This window comes from Lepidochelys kempii, chromosome 7, assembly GCF_965140285.1.
Source record: "Lepidochelys kempii isolate rLepKem1 chromosome 7, rLepKem1.hap1, whole genome shotgun sequence".
In the NCBI taxonomy this organism is placed as follows: domain Eukaryota; kingdom Metazoa; phylum Chordata; order Testudines; family Cheloniidae; genus Lepidochelys; species Lepidochelys kempii.
The window spans coordinates 57,384,038-57,404,535 of NC_136386.1; the positions used below are offsets into that span (position 1 = coordinate 57,384,038).

The following is a 20,498-nucleotide window of genomic DNA, read 5'->3' on the forward strand; positions in this document are numbered from 1 at the left end:
AGGTCAGAAGAGCTCACAGCTCAGGATGTTATGGTTATGAAATTACTTGCAGATGCTCAATTTAAGTTATAAATGTACCTAAAAGAACCCTCTGCACACTACTAAGTAAAATGTGATCAGCTGAAATGGGCAAACTGTGAAGGAAAAGCTTCAGTGACAGATTTTCCCTTCCCTTTTCTGATTCTGCTTCCAAGGCAATCATTTTGTCAATAGTTGTCAGATATCATTTTCCTTTCCAAAATTAAAAAAAAGTCATAAAATTGTCTCTGAATACAAGAGAACCTTGGTTGGAATTTTCAAAAAGGAACAAAGATCCTTAAAACAAGAAAATGGGTATTACCTGGGGAACTTCATCTATAGTAGCGACATTTTGAAGTACGGGTGCAAATAGGTGTACAACAGTCCACTTCAGCTAGTGAGGAGGGAAAAAACAAACAGAGCAACATCTCAACCACACCTCAGCAGCAAGATTGCAATTCCTAAACTCTAACCCACGTCTACATAGCTGAATAATTCTGGATATGTTAAAACAACTACTTGCCATTACCGATTTCATACAGGTTTTATAGCACCTTATGAACAATGTAGTGACCATTCCTCAACTCAGGTCAGTAGGATTCTATTCCAACTGAGAGATCAGTAAGAAGCTAATGATGTTTACTAATAGCCCTTAAAGCTAATAGCTCATTTCAGTTAAACATGAGAGTAATAATCTCTTTATGGCCTTTCCTGTCTTTCCTGTAAAAATAGCTGAAGTTTAACAGAAAAGACTATTGTGAAATAGTTTTCAATTAAATTAAATCTTGACAATCACATTAACATGCATCTACTCAACTCCCCAGTAATGTATTCAATATACATTACTGACTTCTAAGGATTTAAATCAGAAATGTTGGACACAAGCCTTTTACCAGCCTTTCAACAAACTCTGTAAAAGGAAGTTTTGCCACTAACTTCACCAGTTGCAGGCCTTGAATCCACATTTACAGAGGAACTACACTTTAGCCAGTTCCAAAAAAAACCTTCTGTAAAGATCCAGAGGGATCTCGCTCTGCTTTCCACCACCCATGGAGTTCTAACTCCAAAGCATTAGCCCAAAAAACTCACCCTATGACAAGGGAAGTTATTATTTTATTTTGAAAGTTAAACAAGCACTGAGCTGGAGTAACAAAACCACATCTTGACCTTGAGTACCAATAGCGGGATACAGGAAGTTGGGAAATTTCCAACTTGAAATGTTTCCTTCAGCATTTATATGGATAATTAAGGAAATCTACATTTATATTAGCTAGGAGAACACTATCAGGGTATAAGCCAAACACTAACTACCAGGGGTTTGGAAGAGGCGTCCATTAAAGGCATGCTAGTGCATAATTACAGGGTTTGAGTTACGAAGCCTAGAGTCTCTTTCTTTCCTCTGCAGTGGTTCACAGAATCCCTGTTTTAAAGAAACAGATTTTCTCCAGACTAACTTTAATATCACATGCTCTAGTAACTCACCAATAAGAGAAAAAGTAATCAACCCTTCTGACTAAATAGCATCAAGAAAATGTATAGAAGGAGCTTTCTTAATATGGAAGTAGCAGAGCCTGCTGCCAAAGGGGAAAAACAGGTTTAGAAACAGACCTGGGACTCTCACTCCTGGGACTGCAAAAGGATAAACAGATCCCACAAGTAGGCACCAGGCATGATTGCAGCTAATTCGTATGACCCACACTGGAGGGTCATCAACTCATACTTAGTGCTTGTTTGCTAGGGAGTAAAACAGACTCCTTATCTTCCAGGTTGGAGAGTGTGATGTTACCACATGGAATAGGCTGATTCCATACAGAAGAGGAATGGAGCGAAAAAGTATTCCAAAATGAAGGAGACCACAGATCAACCACTTACAGCTAAAACTGGAAGAAACACCATGTGCTACAGGCAGCAAATGTGAGACTCTAGTAAACCTCCTAGGAGAGGATGTTCCACAACCAAGCAGGACTAGCTTCCAGCCTGGACCTTCAGACAGAAAGCAGACTCACGCCACCCAACCTGCCCCCAAATGCTTGCTGAGATACAAACCATAAGGGTTAAAATCTGTTGATTTTTTTTTTAAAAAGAGATGTTATTAAGCATGTAGGGCAAAATTCAGAGGCAACAAACTATGGGTAAGTTACCCATACTGACTTAGATAATTAATATTTATTTACGGGCTAAGTAGATGTAATTCATACAGCAAAGTGATAGAAGGGGGCAGAGGGGTTGTAGCCGGAGAGCATAAGAAGATAGCCACGGCTTTCTTTGTTCCATCCTTTCTTACACTCTCTTGCTGGTTGCTCTTCCTGCTACAACCCTGCCCTTCTAAACCTTTACCATGTAAATTATGCCCACATAACCCATTTGTAATTTACATCTCATCAGAATTTGGCCTTTCCTGAACTTTTAATCCTAACCTGTGAAATTTCCCTCTCCTGGGTTTGTTCCATTATATGAATATTCTTTTGATCTGTTTTTTGGACAGTAAAAGTTTAAAAACATCTAGGTATGCTTTGAAATTTGTAGATGACCCAAAATGCAACATACGGTACATTTTTGACTATTATATTGATACGTAATAAAATCTTTGGCTTGGATGGAGGCACAGTAAGACTAAATAGAATTGTTGTGTATGGCACAAGGACATAATATGCTAGAAAAGAAAGACTGTCAAGTGGTTCAGTCATTAGAATCCAATCAATCAGTCTCCTACTTTTTTGGTGTTATGTTTCACTCTACACAAAGAAAAACAGATGCTTTAAGTCTTCTTTTCCCTCAGATCACAACAAGAAAACAATCAAGAACAAAAGTAAAGTCTCCAGGAGAGTGCCTAGGGTGTGTCTCTCCCCACTGTAATAGTCCATTCTGTGCAGAGTACAATATCGCTGCCAGTCAATGCCAAAAGCAGAGCCCATGAAAATTTAAAGATGAAGTACACAAGAGTCAAAACACTCACTTAACTGCATACCCATCATACTATTTAGCGCAAAAAATGAACAGCAGCAGAAGCTATCACACTACAACCTCACTAATAATACCATCACACCCTGCACACAATACACCCTGCTGTCTTTAATTCTTATGCAGAATGGATGGCTGAAATTTGTATTTTGCTGACGTTAGACCACAGCGATCCCCAGTCTTGTGCGGCTGATTGTTTAAATGATTAATACAACAATAAAGGAACAAAGGGGCCAGGAATTCCTTGTGCAGTCAATACTCACAATATTCATGGAAATTTTGGTGCAGAAAGTACACAGAATGAGGCCCCATGTGGTAATTTGATGAAGAACTGTTATTAGTCAGAAAGGGTTGGGATAATTTCCTATGAAAACAAGGTTCTGACATTACCTGTTCCTCTCTCTCTTTTTCTTTGGTCTTGCTCCTAGAGACTCTGGAAGAGGTGACATCCCGAGCTGGAATTACAGAGATCTGATGCAGTGGCATGTTCATTACACCGTCCTGTTTGGTCCTCTCATTTAAAGGAAGGAGTCTTTGATGCAGGACTCATTTAGTGCCATTGCTGGGCGTTACACCTAAAGAAAGAATGAAAAGCGTTAGCATTGTTTGAAATTCAATTATTCTGATTATTATTTAACCACACAAGTTAAACAACAAATCAGACTAACACTTCATATCTGCTCTTTGGATAACAGAACAGAAGTAAGCTTTCACACACTGGCTGGAGCAGGAATTGAAACTCGGAGGCAGACATGTTCACACCTAGGACAGAGATTCCAATCCACACCCAGGATGGAGAGGGAACTGGGGTTATGGAGCTTTTCATGGGCAATCTTAATTCTGGCATTTCCTAACTTTTGAGTGCCTTACTTGGCTATCTTAATAATGTTGCCCAGTCTCCTTGCTGAGCCAGAACCAGTTTCTGCTTCTTACTCCCCCCTACTCTAATCTGGCTCCCAATCCCAGTCTCCTCCCTCTGGCTCCTTATCCAATCTAAATCCCAACTCAGGCTCCTTGTCCCAGTCTCCCCCTCTTCCCAGCTCCTTGTTCTAGTCTCTTCACTCAGCAGTCTCAGTTCTCCCATCACCCCTTGCTCCTTGTCAGATCTGTCTCCCATTCTCCTCCCCATCAGGTTCCTAGTCCCAGTCTCTTGGTCCAGCCAGTCCCCAGTTTCCCCCCACCCCTCTTCCTAGCTCCTCAGCTGATCTCAGTATTTCCCCTCCCAGACAACTGGCTCCCAGTCATTCCCCATTTCCCTCTCCAAATTTCAAGTCCTTGCTCCAAAGAAAGGGGGTTAAATCAGCTTAACTGCATGTCTCCGGGGTGTGGATATTTCACACCCCTGAGTAACTTTTCAGTGTAGTGCAGCCCTAAACATGCAAAGTTTTAGCCCACAATGTGGAAATAGGATGTTATGACAAACTGTTATGCAGACTTAACTATAATGAATGCAGCTGTGAATAGCAATTAAGGTGCTCTGACACTATGGTGATGAGTGAATGCTGTATACAGAATAGAACTGAGCAAGTTGGTGGCCTCTGTCCAGTTCCCAATGGACATAGCACCACAATTGCTACCAAAGAGATCAAAACAGGAATGACTCAGAGACTAAACTACCTTTCCCCACTACCTGAGGTAGTCACTCCAGATCAGGGAAAGGAAGTTTGCACTGTCACTGATTGTGTTGCACTTGCTGTGTCGATATGAAAGCAGGATTTCCATTTCCAGGGCTCTACTGTAATTCCTGTGCTAGAGCTGCTCAAAACATACCAATTCTTTTTCATAGGAAATTACAAACAAAATTATCCTGGAAATTTCCCCATGAAGATATTTCTGGCTTTTGCATTGAAAAAAAAAACAAAAACAAACAATTGAAAATTTATACTTATCTAGATAGGTTTTTAAAAACCAATTGGGGGGTGTTGGTAAACATTTTCAGTGTCTGAGAAAAGCCAAGTAGGTGAGGGAATAGCTTTTATTATTGGTGGAAGAGACACGCTTTGAAGTTTACACAGAGCTCTTCTTCAGTTTTAGTTTTCTCATCAGAACCACACCCCAAGAAAACATTGACCAACAAGAAAAGACTCTATTGGTCAAAAAGCCATTTTTAAGTTAAATTTTTTAAAGATTATATACTTCAAAACAGCTCTGTCCAACACCTTTCATGTCCACAAAGAAACAAAAATGATACATTTATACAGAAGTGAGCTTTGTAACTTCTCTTGGCATTTGTAGAAATAATATTCATACATTAGCAGTGGGAAGAAATCTCTTGAAAGAAGAGTCAAACACAAGAATACTATGAAGCATGGGGATTGCTATTTTTATTACAGTAGTGCCTAGCACCCTGAGCCACCAATCAGAAACCCATTGTGTTAGGTACTGTACACACATACATCCTTCTTTCACTAGCATAACTTTCAACCAAAACAAAGAGTTATCAGTATTACAAGTAGACAATCAAGAGAGCAATAGTTTGCCTCGTGTTTAAGATTCCAGAAACACATATTGCGAAATTAGCAATATTGATCTGAAAAGCAAAAAGTAATTAGCAACACCTTTTATTAGATTAGCAAGTTTCTATTAAATGAAAAATTTAGAAATACTTCAGGTCACAGAGTGTTTAGTTTGAACCTACCCTGCAACAAATTAAGCACAATGGTATTTAAAGGAAGGGATTAGAGAGGAATTAACACAACAGGGGCTGCATTAAATAAGACTACATGAATCAAGATATATTATGGAAACAAAAGAAAACTACAACTTTGGGTTTGTTTTTTTTAAAACTCTGTGACAGCTGAAAATGGAGGTGTGCAGATAGGGGTCCAATATATTATAGAGCTCATCCACATGGAAGTGGTATAACCCAGTATTCAGTATCTTTGCTTAACACATATTGTACAAATATATTAAGTAATAATGTTTAATTGAACATTTTAAAGAAAGGCCAGGCTTCCAAGGACTTCTAATTCTGCATAGGACTGATTCTGTTCCCATTAAAGTTAGTTGGAGCTTTGCCACTGACTAGAATGGGAGCAGGATCTGCCTTTAACCCTCACAATGTCAATGAAGGTAGTTAACTACTGCTGCATACTTTTGTAGCTCTTTTCAGCTGTAAATCCCCAGGCACTATATAAAGGGGTTGATGTCCTCAATATCCTCATTTTACAGATGGAGAAACTGAGGTACAGAAAATGAAGAGACTTAACCAAGGTCATACAAAAAGCCAGTAGCAGAGCCAGGAATAGAACCCGAGTTTCTTGTGGTCTATCTGCTGGATCATTCTGCCTGCCCACATATGGGGCCAAGTTGACCTCAATGGAGATACAGGTATACACCAGTGTGGGGATCTGGCCCATAGCATATATAGAAGAATACTAACAATTATAAGGCATATCAAAACCACTGAAGATAATGCATGCATAGCATTTAGATGTCAAGCATGTGGAAAAGAAAAAAAAGTATCCTCTATGTTTATTCCTCTCAGATGAATGAAGAGCAAATTTTTCAGACGGGTTATTTCCTTCGTTGTAGAGGGTTTGGGGAGAAGATGAGTGCATGTGGGACTTATCAGTAATAGTTAATCCAAGTCAGAGCACAAATAAAATGTGACGCATGCCCACGTGTCCGACACAAACCTGTTTAGCCTCATTTTCCAAAAGGTATCGCCAGATGATAAAAGCCGGACAGTATATAACCACAGGAGGAGCGAGACAAGACTATCAAACTGCGGTAAACAAACTAAGAGTGGAAGTTACTTTTCCCAAGTGCACAAAGGAAATGAAGCATAATAGTTGATCTACTAATGAAAATATGTACAGTAAATTGCCCTCCCTATGCTATTAATGCTGAGGATTAGAGGGGGATCAGTGCTGTGCCCATCTCTAAAGTTAGAGCAGGCAGCATGTAGAGTACAGATAGTGCCCAGCTAGCATGGGTATAAATAGCAATGTAGATGGTGAGGCATGATTTAGGTGGGTAGAGTAGAGTGCCCTACACGCCTGCACCCCCAGGATATATATATCCTATAGGGGCTCTCTCCATGCAGTGCCTCCCTGGTCAACACTGCTATTTTTAGCAGTGTAGTGTCCCTCTGCTGGAGCTTTTCTCCCACACAATGAAAGGCTCTAGCAGCTCCCCTCCTGCAAGGGTCTCCTCCTCCTCCCCACTATTCACTGCTGTCAGAGCCTTCTATTGCAGAGTGTAGCAACACACGGGCACCGCAATGACAAGTGTGGATATAGCCTGCCTTTCCTAGCGGCATGTAGCTACTTGTGCATTGCCTGTTCTCTACATCATAAGAGTATCAGGGTTGGAAGGGACCTCAGGAGGTCATCCGGTCCAATCCCCTGCTCAAAGCAGGACCAATCCCCAACAATCCCCCTTATCATGATAAGTGTAGACATAGCCTAAGGGGGAGCCTGCAATTTACAGGCTGTTGAGCCTTATGGCTACACTGGGAACAACAGGTTTCAGAGTAACAGCCGTGTTAGTCTGTATTCGCAAAAAGAAAAGGAGAACTTGTGGCACCTTAGAGACTAATCAATTTATTTGAGCATAAGCTTTCGTGAGCTACAGCTCACTTCATCGGATGCATGCTATGGAAAGTGTAGAAGATCTTATTATATACACACAAAAAGCATGAAAAAATACCTCCTCCCACCCCACTCTCCTGCTGGTAATAGCTTATCCAAAGTGACCACTCTCCTTACATTGTGTATGATAATCAAGGTGGGCCATTTCCAGCACAAATCCAGGTTTTCTCACTCCAACCCCTCAGACAGAGACAAACACCTACAAGATCTCTATCAAGCATTCTTACAACTACAATACCCACCTGCTGAAGTGAAGAAACAGATTGATAGAGCCAGAAGAGTTCCCAGAAGTCACCTACTACAGGACAAGTCTAACAAAGAAAACAACAGAACGCCACTAGCCGTCACCTTCAGCCCCCAACTAAAACCCCTCCAACGCATTATTAAGGATCTACAACCTATCCTGAAGGATGACCCAACACTCTCACAAATCTTGGGAGACAGGCCAGTCCTTGCCTACAGACAGCCCCCCAACCTGAAGCAAATACTCACCAGCAACCACATATCACACAACAGAACCACTAACCCAGGAACCTATCCTTGAAACAAAGCCCGTTGCCAACTGTGCCCACATAGCTATTCAGGGGACACCATCATAGGGCCTAATCACATCAGCCACACTATCAGAGGCTCGTTCACCTGCACATCCACCAATGTGATATATGCCATCATGTGCCAGCAATGCCCCTCTGCCATGTACATTGGTCAAACTGGACAGTCTCTACGTAAAAGAATAAATGGACACAAATCAGATGTCAAGAATTATAACATTCATAAACCAGTCGGAGAACACTTCACTCTCTCTGGTCACGCGATTACAGACATAAAAGTCGCTATTTGACAACAAAAAAACTTCAAATCTAGACTTCAACGAGAAACTGCTGAATTGGAATTCATTTGCAAATTGGATACAATTAACTTAGGCTTGAATAGAGACTGGGAGTGGCTTAGTCATTATGCAAGGTAGCCTATTTCCCCTTGTTTTTTCCTAACACACACCCCCCCCGCGCCGACGTTCTTGTTAAACCCTGGATTTGTGCTGGAAATGGCCTACCTTGATTATCATACACAATGTAAGGAGAGTGGTCACTTTGGATAAGCTATTACCAGCAGGAGAGTGGGGTGGGAGGAGGTATTTTTTCATGCTTTTTGTGTGTATATAATAAGATCTTCTACACTTTCCACAGCATGCATCCGATGAAGTGAGCTGTAGCTCACGAAAGCTTATGCTCAAATAAATTGGTTAGTCTCTAAGGTGCCACAAGTACTCCTTTTCTTTTTGCGAATACAGACTAACACGGCTGTTATGCTCAAATAAATTGGTTTCAGAGTAAGCTTTCGTGAGCTACAGCTCACTTCATCGGATGCATACCTTGGAAAGTGTAGAAGATCTTTTTATATACACACAAAGCATGAAAAAATACCTCCTCCCACCCCACTCTCCTGCTGGTAATAGCTTATCTAAAGTGACCACTCTCCTCACAATGTGTATGATAATCAAGGTGGGCCACTTCCAGCACAAATCCAGGTTTTCTCACCCCTCCACCCCCCACAAACTCACTCTCCTGCTGGCAATAGCTTATCCAAAGTGACCACTCTCCTTACGTTGTGCATGACGGAAGTGGCCCACCTTGATTATCATACACATTGTGGGGAGAGTGGTCACTTTGGATAAGCTATTACCAGCAGGAGAGTGGGGTGGGAGGAGGTATTTTTTCATGCTTTGTGTGTATATAAAAAGATCTTCTACACTTTCCAAGGTATGCATCCAATGAAGTGAGCTGTAGCTCATGAAAGCTTATGCTCAAATAAATTGGTTAGTCTCTAAGGTGCCACAAGTCCTCCTTTTCTTACTGGGACCAACAGAAGAGTTAAAAAGCACCTCGTTTCTGTCAGGTTGTATTAAACAAGCCAGACCTGCTTCTCTATAGGCAGATAATACTTCTATGACAGCTTGTGTTAGAATTCTTCAAAAGAGTTAAACTAGTAGTCCTAATCCAATTAGATTATCAGAAAGTATACAATACGGTCTCACCCTCATGAGGCTGCTAAGGAAACCTAGTAGCTGCTGTGTGAGAGATAAAAGCTTATCATGGATTACAGGCATGGCTAGAAAACCATAGAAATATCAAACAGCTCCAAACTGGTAGGTCAAACTATACGTTCTCCTAGGACTCAGTGCTGGGGTCACTATTTTATCCTCAGGATGACATATCACTAGCTCTACTGCAATAATTAAATGATAAACTTACTAGAAGTGATCAATTGACTTGTATACAAAGTACAGACACTCGACGCTAGTAGAAAGGCAACACCGCCTGATGGAAAATGTGATCTCAATCCAGCTCCAAATGCACGGATGTCCACATGAAATCAAACAATCCAAATTCCTACCCTCACAGCTGGCACCAATGTGGCCCCTTTGGTGGCAGCCTCATTAGAGAAGTCAAGGGCTGAAGAGGCCATGGGTACTGGACTGCAATTCTCACCCCAGAGGCAATTCCTCCAGGTCATGGATGAGGCACACTGCCAGGACTGTGACTGGGGAAGCTTGAATTTCCACTGCCCATTCTGTACTCATTATGGCTTTGTCTACACTGGAGTCTGTTCTAAAAATTCCCACCATTGAAGCTGCAACAGTCAATGGTGCAATTGCTACCAGAGAGAGCATGCCAGCAACTGTCAGGGTTTCAACAGCACTGGAGTGAAATCCTGATTCCACTAAAGTCCATGGGAATTTTGCCATTGACTTCAGTGGAACCAAGACCTGCTCTGAGCAAGGTAGACAAAACAGTTGTTAAAATATCAGCAGTCATCTGGATCTTTATCCACATTACTGCTCCAATTAGGCTACCACTGGTAGAACTACACTAGCGATAGCAATGAGGAGAAATTTTAGGGAAGAGAGAATACCATAGATGCAGCCACCGTGTAATGACAGCAGCCTTCACTCATGGGTGCAAGAGTGAGAATCTATTACAATAATGCATACATCAGTGTTCTACAACCTGTGGGACCTCACAGATGGACACAATAAATCCCTGCTTCAAATACTGCTGGCTAGCGTGCGTGCATTTGGGACATTAGCTCCTCTTTCTAGCAGTGCTTCTGCACATGTGCTTTAACAATCTGTACGCAAAAAGGAGGGAAGCTGAAGCAGGAGCAGCAGTGAGGCTGCCTTTAAGAGTCTCTTAGGCCAAATCACTTAACTTCTCTGTCCCTCGGTTTCTCCGTCTACAAAATGGGGATAACATGGACTTATCTCATGAATCATCTGAGAGGTATGTCATAAGAAAAGCTTATAACTAAATAGACTTTCAGGCTCTGCTGGTTTTCCCCCAATTTCAGGGTTCTCTCCCCTGTTGATCTGAAGTGCTAGTTTGAAGGCCGAGTTCCTTTTTGCCAGGCATCCCTTCACAGGCCTGGGTGAGTATAGTACTTCAAACAGACCATGGCTTCCTTTCTAGAGGTGTGTTAACTAATGAGATCCAGGTTGAGGCAAAGATGTACAATGTAAACTAAGCTCTCTGAATAGGCAATTTAAATAATACAAACAAAATACCACCACGTTCCCCTACTACTTGACATATTTTCATTGATGGCATTGACACTGTAGTGGCATTGTCAGCAGATTTACACAGATACTTCCAATTTAAAGGCACACTGGTCAAAATGGGGGGGGAGGGGTGTAATATATATGTATATTTTTAAACTGCTCTTACAGTGAAGGTTCACAGAAATATTTTCAGTACTGCTTTTCTCTTGAATTCAAATGGAAGAAAAAAAAAAAACCTTTTAATTCCAAAGGAAATACTTTTTCCACATGATGCACAACTGGCCTGTGGAATTCATTGCCACAACATATCATTGAGGTCAAGAGCTTAGCAGGATTAAAAATAAAGGGCCAGGCTTTACAAAAGTAAGCATTAAAAACAATTTTAAAACCTTAATTTTGTAACAGCTGTAAACCACCATGTTTCAGGACATGACTGCTTCCACCTAAGCAGGGATTAGGAAGAAATTTCTCCTATGCGGAGGTTATTCCATAATTGACTACTGCAGGGTTTGTTGCACCTTCCTTCAGCACACCTAGCACTGGCCACCATTGGTGCAGCATACTGCTCTAGATGGATTACTGGTCTGATTTGGTATGGCAATTCTTACGTTTATTTGTTGGAAATAATCCCATTCTCCTGCAGTGTTTGCAATCTGATTATTGCAGCACTGTGCTCCTGCATGAAAATGTGACAGTGAATGTGACTTGAAACGTGTCAAATTTCATTTTTTAAAAAAGCATAAATTGTAGTAAGTAAATTAGACTTAAAAAAACCTGTTTGAATAATTTAATGTGTTGCATAACAAAAGTAAGGAAAGATATAATGTGATTTATTTTATTTTAGGTGACAGTGTTCCTCTAATGCATTCAGTGACATCGCCATGGGAAGTGATCTTGCCAAATTTCACCGGCTAAGCAGGACGAATCCTGGTCAATACTTGGATGGGAGACCCCCCAGGAGGTCCCCAGCCTGCTAAAGAATTAGGTGGAGGATTCAGCAACTGGCATCCCTCCCTCCAAGCCCTGGTCTACACTGGGGTGGGGGGGGAGAGAGAGACCTAAAATACGCAACTTCAGCTACTGGAATAGCATAGCTGAAGTCAGTGTATAGTAGGTCGACCTACCAGGCCGTGAGGACGGTGGCGAGTCGACCGCTGCTGCTCCCCTGTCAACTCCGCTTCCGCCTATTGCGAGCTGGAGTTCCGGAGTCCACGGGGAGTGCGTTTGGGGAAGACCTGCCCAAAGTCAGAAGTGAATCAATCTGTCAACAAAGTGTTAGGTGGCATTGTTTTTGTGAAGGTGTTGATGTGAAATCTTAAACACTTGTGAATGTTAGGAGTCCCTCTGACATTTTCCAGAAGAACAGAGTGACCTGGCCATGTTCCTGCTTGGGTTGTTACTTTGCTTACTACTTCGCAGTTTCAACTGAATAAGATATCTGTCTTCTTTCTGTAGGCTACAAATGTAGGCGTCAATAATCTTTTCTGGAGATAACAGATGTGCATTCTCAAAAAGAGGATCTTGCATCTACATTTTATTTTGTTTTACTGTAGCTTAATCAGTATTTTGTTAGCAGCACAGTTAAAGGCATATTATCAAAGCTCATGGGCTCATCATCCAGTTGCAAACATGAAAACTAAACCTATTTTCTATTCCAGAAGTTTAAAATTAGGGAAAAAAAAGAACACACTTTTCTCTCTCTCCTTACCCCACCCTACCTATGTTGGTGTTTCCATTTATTGTAAATGGCCAAGAGCCGAGTGATCCAGATTCTGTTCTCAGATTCGGTGGTGCAAAACTGGAGCAGTGCCACAGAAGTTTGTGGCGTTAATCTGGATTTACACCACTTTAACAGAGCACATAAACTTTCATAGTGTACTAGTTCAGTAGAAACTTTGCAGCTTGTTGATATTAATTTTTCCTCAGTTCCCCCTTTTTTCCCCCACTTGCTACTAGCCTAAAAATAAAAGTTTTCTTGCAAGAATGTTAATGTTTTCTTTGAACAATTTTATGGAGCAATTAGGAACAATGAAGTCAACTCTGCCACTATTATATGGGTATGGACTACATGTCATATAGAGATAAATATATATAGTAGATATCGAGACGCTAGAGAACTCACTAAAGAGGTCTGCCAACCTAAATAATTCTATTCAAAGCTGGAGTATTATTGTGTTAGACAAAACAGTTTGTTAGAAAAGAATACTGCTTATCCATTTGCACTATAGCATTGAAAAACTATGGGTCCATATCTCAGAGCACTCAGCTCCACCTGATTTCAACCTCATAGAATCAGGCTCTGTGTTTGCTTAAACAACAGTCCCCATCAAATCAGTTGTTCAGAGTCATTAAGGCCTAGTTTGTTAACATTCAACGGAAAACAAATGCCAATTCTCTGTGTTTTAATAACAAAGAAATAAAGGAGCCATTATGGTCCCTTAGGTTTACACATTATTTGTTTTATAAAATCACTAATTGCAACTGTATTATATAATGAACAGAACAGTGATCGTTATTGAGATTCCTGTGGTATCCATCATGTACAGCTTTTTAGAATACTAAAAATGATCTCAGAAAAATAACCTGGTACAAGCAAAAGGAAATTCAGAGGTAAGGTTCAAATTCCATTCTCAGCAGACCTTGCTGTATCAGGAATTCCTAACAGACACTCAGAGTGAGTCTTAAACAGAATAATGTTCCAACACTCACATAAACATTTTGGTTTTTATGCCAGTCAGCAGCTCTCTACCTGCTCCACATGATTTTAGAATCCATCTTCAAAGGGCACTTCTTGCTCCATCACCTGGACACCCAGCACTGCATCTCCACTTTTCATCAAACTTACTTGGTCAGTGCGTTAAATGCTCCTGAATAAGGGACACATGAATTATGCAAAATCTGTTCTAAGTTGCTCTGAACAGGGTGTAATGTTTGTGACAGGCTGGATCACAACCTTGGGGCTGCCAACTGATGTGCCAAGACTACTTCTGCCCCTGCCATCCCGGGACTCCAGAACCCTGCCTCGTTGTACCAGACACGCTTGCCAGCCACAAACACAGATCCAGGTCTGAACCACGTCCCACAAACTGCAAGCTTAACTGAAATCAGCTTAAGAAGTGTTCCTGTCTTTAACACTCAGATGCCCAACTCCCAATGGGGTCCAACCCCAAATAAATCCATTTTACCCTGGATAAAGCTTATACAGGATAAGCTCATAAATAGTTCACCCTCTATAACACGGATAGAGAGATATACACAGCTGTTTGCCCCCTCCCTCCCCCCCCAGGTATTAATGCATACTCTGGGGTACATAATACATGATTTATTAAATACAAAAAATAGGATTTTAGTGGTTCCAAGTGATGACAGAGAGCAAAGTGAATTACCAATCAAAATAAAATAAAACACGCAAGCCTATGCCTAGTACAGCAAGAAAACTGAGGAGAGATAAAACCTCAACCTCAGAGGTGTTCCAGTAAGCTTCCTTTTGGAGACTAGTCTCCTTCTAGTTTGGGTCCAGCAATCACTCACACCCCCCTGTAGTTACTGTCCTTTGTCCCAGTTTCTTTCAGGTATCCTTGGGGTTGGAGAGGCTCTCTTGAGCCAGCTGAAGACAAAATGGAGGGGTCTCCCAGCGGCTTAAATAGACTCTCTCTTGTGGTTGCAGACCCCCTCCTCTCTCCTATGCAAAGTCCAGCTCCAAGATGGAGTTTTGGAGTCACATGGGCAAGTCACATGTCCATGCATGACTCGGTTTTTACAGGCAGCAGCCATTGTTCACATGCTACCTTGAACGTCCTCAGGTAGACTTCTTATGTGGATTGGAACCTTCCAAGATCCATTGTCCATTAAGTGTTTCTTGATTGGGCATTTAACTTGCACACTGCTCTCCAAAGAAGCTGACCAAATGCCTTACTAAAACCTACTTAAAATCAAACCGGTATACAGCCAACATTCATAACTTCAAATACAAAAATGATACATGCATACAAATAGGAGGAATGTATTCAGTAGATTATAACCTTTACAGAGATGTTACATGGCACGTATACATAAAACATATTCCAATTATGGTCATATATACATTCATCAGCATATTCCCATAAAGCATTATGGGGTGCAACGTCACAATGTTACCGCACAAAATAAGCTGCGGACATATCACTCTGATACTGGCAGCTCTTGAGCTAAGCAGGGTTGGGCCTTACCAGTATTTGATACGTTCCACCAAGGAACACACAGCTACTCTTCCTTTCTGAGTTAGTACTGAACCAATGTCCCAGTGCAAAGTTAGGGGGTGAAATTTAAAACCCAAGGTCCTGACAACTCAATCAATTATGATCTCATGGTGCATTTAAGAGAAGAGATATTAACAACTGCATCCTAACCAAACCAATTTCTAACTCAAGTAATTACCCTTGACCTCACTGTACCCCAACCCCATGAATGGAGATTGTTTTCTCCTTTATTGCATATCCTAATCTGTTGTTTAGTGGTATTCTACACTGTTTAATGGCTGCTACGTTCCCCATCACAGAGGTGGCTGCTGTTCAGTGGTGGTGGGTGATGTGATTCTCTGTGTACCCCTTCCTTGTTTAACGAGGAAAGAATAAAGCTTGATTAGTGTGCATGCAGATTGTCAAGTGAAAGGCGGTAGAGAGGGGCGGACTATCACTTTCATATTTATATACACACACAACACTTGATCAGCAATGTTTTGGCAAAACAAGCTTCAGAAGTGAGCTGTAGCTCACGAAAGCTCATGCTCAAATAAATTGGTTAGTCTCTAAGGTGCCACAAGTACTCCTTTTCTTTTTGCGAATACAGACTAACACGGCTGTTCCTCTGAAACCTACTAAAACCTCAGCACTGAACTTTGTAGGATTAAACAAAATCCCTCCACGTTATTTTCGATGCACTTTCACAAGAGCATTTTTAGATGTTATTTTAAAATAAATACTTCACAGTTTATCCAGTGAATGTAAATCAATCAAATACTCATGTCATGCAAGAGCTCAACAGGGTGGATAACAGAGGCAAATCCTGCCATTGAAATCAAGGGGCTGCGCGCAGGAACTGGGAGCAGGCTTGGCCCATACACTTTAGAGAAGCTGTCTTTTAAACCAGTTGATTATAGCGGTCTTCACTAAATAATGCCTTTTTAAATAATGTAACTGCAGCATTCACTCTATTCCTTATTCCAGTTACAGGGGATTTTGTGAATATTGTGGTATAATGTTATCTACCTACAAAGGCACAATAGGAAAGATTTTAATGGTGACCACTGTAGATTATCCTTTTTTATTACTACCTGTTAACTTATTGTTTAAGGGAGAGGGAGGAATTACCTTGTGAAGGGGGGGGGTGGAGCTGATGAATAAGAGGGGGAGCAAGGGGAGCTGCTGAACATGTGGGGTGGGCAGGTGGCTCCAGGCTGGGATGGAGCACCCCGGTAGTTTCAACTGCCTTTCCTATAGCAGTTCTTGGGCCGTTGGTGCTCCCAGGTGGCAGTGCCCTGTCCCATCCTTCACACCCCTGTCGGCCTGCATATGTGTTCCTGCCCCTCCCTGGGCCGGGTATCAGGACCTATGGTGGATGGAAAGAGAGACTGGGGAGTCCTGCCAGCTTTCTGACAACTGGTCTGATTTAATGTGCCGCAATGGTGACTCCAGCCCTTTCTCTGGGTTCCACTCTTGTCTCCATCCCCTGTGTATGCATGCAACTGGGAACATAGCCGGATTCTGCTCTCGTTTCCATGAGAACAGTGGGGAAGAAAAACACAGATCCATCCCCACATCAATATTTCCACTGGTGGGGAACTAGTGTCCTTTCTCCTCCCGCTGAGTTCCACTGCCACAGATTACTGAAGTCTGCTGTCTTTTGTAATAAATATATTGCCAAAGAAGGATTCACAACAAATAATGCAAAGCTTTAAAGTTGGGGGTCAGGGTAGCAGTAATCCCAGTAACCCAACTGTTCTCCCCCTACATTCTATTTTCCCTGAGAGACACCCACTACCAAAGGCTCAGACCTTTGCTCCTGCACATACAGATTGCTCAGCCCTGATAGCAGAAACTAGCAAGAGTTCTGTGGTCAGTTCAACTTGCCTTCAGTGTCATCCAGACTTAATTAAGCTTGTAGCTTTCTGAATCCTTTCCAATTTTCAACATCATTTTGAAAGTATTGACACCAGAGCTGGACACTGTACTCCAGCGGTGGTCTAATTATTGCTACATACAGAGGTAATCCCTACTTGATATCCCTTTGTTTATAGTACATTCAAGGATCATATTAGCCCTCCTAGCCCCTACAGCAATGCATTGGGACCTCGTGTTCAGATGGTTATCTACCATGACCCTCCAAAGCCCCTTTCAGAGTCACTACTTTCCAGGATACAGTTCCCCATCCTGTATGTATGGCCTATGTTCTTTGCTCCTAGGTGTATGACCTCACATTTGTAAAAACATGTTTTATTGCACCCAGTTTACCAAACAATCCAGACTGATCTGGATCAGTGACCTGTCATTATTTACCACCCCACCAATGACACTGTCATTATTTACCACACTACCAATCTTTGTATAATCTGCAAACTTCATCAACAACGATTTCATATTTTCTTCCAGATCGTTGGTAAAAATATTGAATGATATTGGGCAGAGAACTGATCCCTGTGGGACTCCACTAACAGCTCCAGGTACAGCTGGAGATCAGCCAGTTTATAATCCATTTAATATGTGCCATATTGATTCTATATAGTGCTCATTCTTTAATCAGATTGTTGTGCAATGCTAACTCTTGCAGAAGTCTATTATGCCAACACAGTTACTTTTATCAAGCAAACTTCTAACCAGGTCATAGAATGATATGAAGTTTGATTGACAAGGCCTAGTTTCCATGAAGCTATGTTGATTGCCATTAATTATGTCTCCATTTGCTTGAATCCCATGTCACCCGTTTCAAGCTGCTCAGGATCAACATGCTACCATATAACCTGTGTTCTATTAACAGCTTTCTATTTGGTTTAACAAGAAATACTGGGGTATTCTTGAGCCTTGGTTCACAATAAATACATAAAAGATCAATAGGACAAGCTAGTGCCAGTCACTGCCACACAGGGGGCAATGGGAATTAGGGGCTCAAGCATCCAGGCCTGATGGTGTGGGAAGCCTCTTACATTGTTCTCAAGCAGGACCTTCCAGCTGACACTGACTGGGGGGGCAAAGGGAGGTGGATGAAAGTTTGTGGGAAGTGACATGAAACATCATTCCAAGTCATAATCAAGCAAATGCCCAGGATGGGAGAGGTTGCTCAAAGCACTTTGGCTGTGGCTGAATAAAACCAAAGCAAATAAATGCAGGGCTGCAAAGGAGAAAGAGGAACTGGGTCAATACACACTGCGGGTGTGCACTCAGTCATTCGGGGGGGTTGGGCAGAGAGAGCGAGCACACATGCAAAGAGAGAGGATGATTCCCCTATAAGTTGTCACAGTCCAACTAAATAATATTTCTTCTTTCAGGAATAGAAACAAAGGACAGGAAAGAGAACTTTTAGAGCCCTCACTATAGTGAAAAGGACCTCAGAACACCTCAACCAAAAGTGCTCATTTCCCTTCTAAATTATCAAATTTGTCACCTCGGGAAGAGACTCTGCAACTTTAAATACAATTTCCTTTAACCAAAGGATTCAAGGTGGGAAAGTCCCTGGCCAGCAATACTTATAGACTAGTAAAGGAAATTTGCATGCAAGCTTCTGACTCGACATAGGAGACCACATGATACAGCACAGCAACGTCTACGTATAGTTTTAACTTATTTCCCCTTCTCCACCATAATCTGTGAAGAGTTAAATGAAAACTGTGTAACCCAGAGGAAAATAGCTCTGGGTGTTTGCTCTACACTGATCTTACAAAACTAATGAAGAATTTTAAAACAAATGCATCCATTTACACAGAAAACTGAAAGTTTGTGTTTTTTAAACACAGTGTAAATATTTATAACAGAACATACTGACAAGACAAACAATCTCATTATTGTTTAAATGCCAACAGTTCACATTCTATATTGTACACAGCTAACAATGATGTATTTTTAGGAAAATACTCTGCTACATCACTTACGCTTATTACAACAGGTGATAATGTTTGTTAAAGCTACTTACAAACAACAGGAGCCTAAGCAACCTTCTTTACAAATTTTCAAATGCTAACAGGCTTAAATATTTCCCCAAAGCAGGGGTAAGGAGAATATGCCATTGTTTGAACAATTTTATAGCCTACTTTTGAGAAGCATGAAATTCTAACATGTCTCCCCATCTCCAGGCAAACAGGAAATTTCCAAAATTACATGTCTGAGGTAAATCATGCAAAAGTCTTTAAGCTGAAATAGGCTGTGTATTTAAATCAAAGGCACCTTTCTACACATTTAGATTACTACCTACATTTTTGTAAATCTAAAGAAATTCTAGATTTTGTCATCACAATAAGCCTTAAAATTCATGTGATGAACTAGCTACAAATTACATTATTTGAATTGACATAATATTACAACTGGACATGTCTGAGTCAAGTCTTTTCAAAGGTTCAAATGTACAGCAAAAGGGGAAAGGGCATCAGGACTCCTAGGTTCTATTTCTGGCTCTACCACAAACATACTATATGACTCTGGGCAAGTTGCTCTTTGTGTCTCAATTTCCCCATCTGTAAACTGGGCTGATTCTTATCTACCTTTTAAAAGAAATTTGACATCCTTGTACAGATGGATTTGCAGGCGTTTCCATTTATAAATGGGCATTTACCAGAAATTAACACATCACAATCCCTGAGGTCACGGTTACTTCCTAGTTTAAGTACAGGGAAATACCGACGGGGGTGGTGGGGAGAAGCAACATTAAAGTGCTGCCACAGCAGTGCTTTAACATCACTACCCCTTCCTCCTCGGCCCCCGTCAGCTGCCCTGCCAGTACGGACCCTACCAGCAGTGCTGCCAACAGGGGGAGGCAGAAGGGGCAATGACGTTAAAGCACTGTCGTTGCCCCTTCCCAAGGCCTGGCGATTTAAAAGGGCCTGGGGCTCCCGGGCACTGCCGCTACCGCAGCAGTGGCTGGAGACACAGACCCTTTTAAATCGCTACCGGAGCCCCAGGCGGCAGGGGCCAGGCAGTGCAGATGGGCTAGCTGGGGGAGACTGACCGCCCCCCAGCCCCACCCCAGCCCCACCCCTTCTGCCTGATGCCCCGGCCCCCATACTGATAAGAATTTATTATAACTTTCAGCCCTGGAAATACCACAGTGTGTCAGATATCACAAAGTGGTGGTAACTGTTGGTGAAGGTCATTTGAATGGTGAGTGCTGTACACTGCTTGTTCCTT

General features: G+C 41.7%; 1 protein-coding gene across 5 annotated transcripts in view; it reads right to left on the reverse strand.

Annotated features, from left to right (window-relative positions):
- Positions 1 to 20,498, reverse strand: part of MARCHF8 (membrane associated ring-CH-type finger 8) — a 171,251-nt gene that overhangs the window by 129,924 nt on the left and 20,829 nt on the right. For 2 of the 5 annotated variants that reach the window (XM_073353004.2, XM_073353001.2), the window contains exon 2: positions 3,370 to 3,554. In XM_073353004.2, the coding sequence (XP_073209105.1) occupies positions 3,370 to 3,471 (102 nt within the window). In that variant the 5' untranslated portion in view covers positions 3,472 to 3,554. Of the gene's footprint in view, positions 1 to 340; positions 413 to 3,369; positions 3,555 to 13,839; positions 13,998 to 20,498 lie in introns of all 5 variants that reach the window. The other 3 variants (XM_073353003.2, XM_078853780.1, XM_078853779.1) reach the window with 3 other exon arrangements.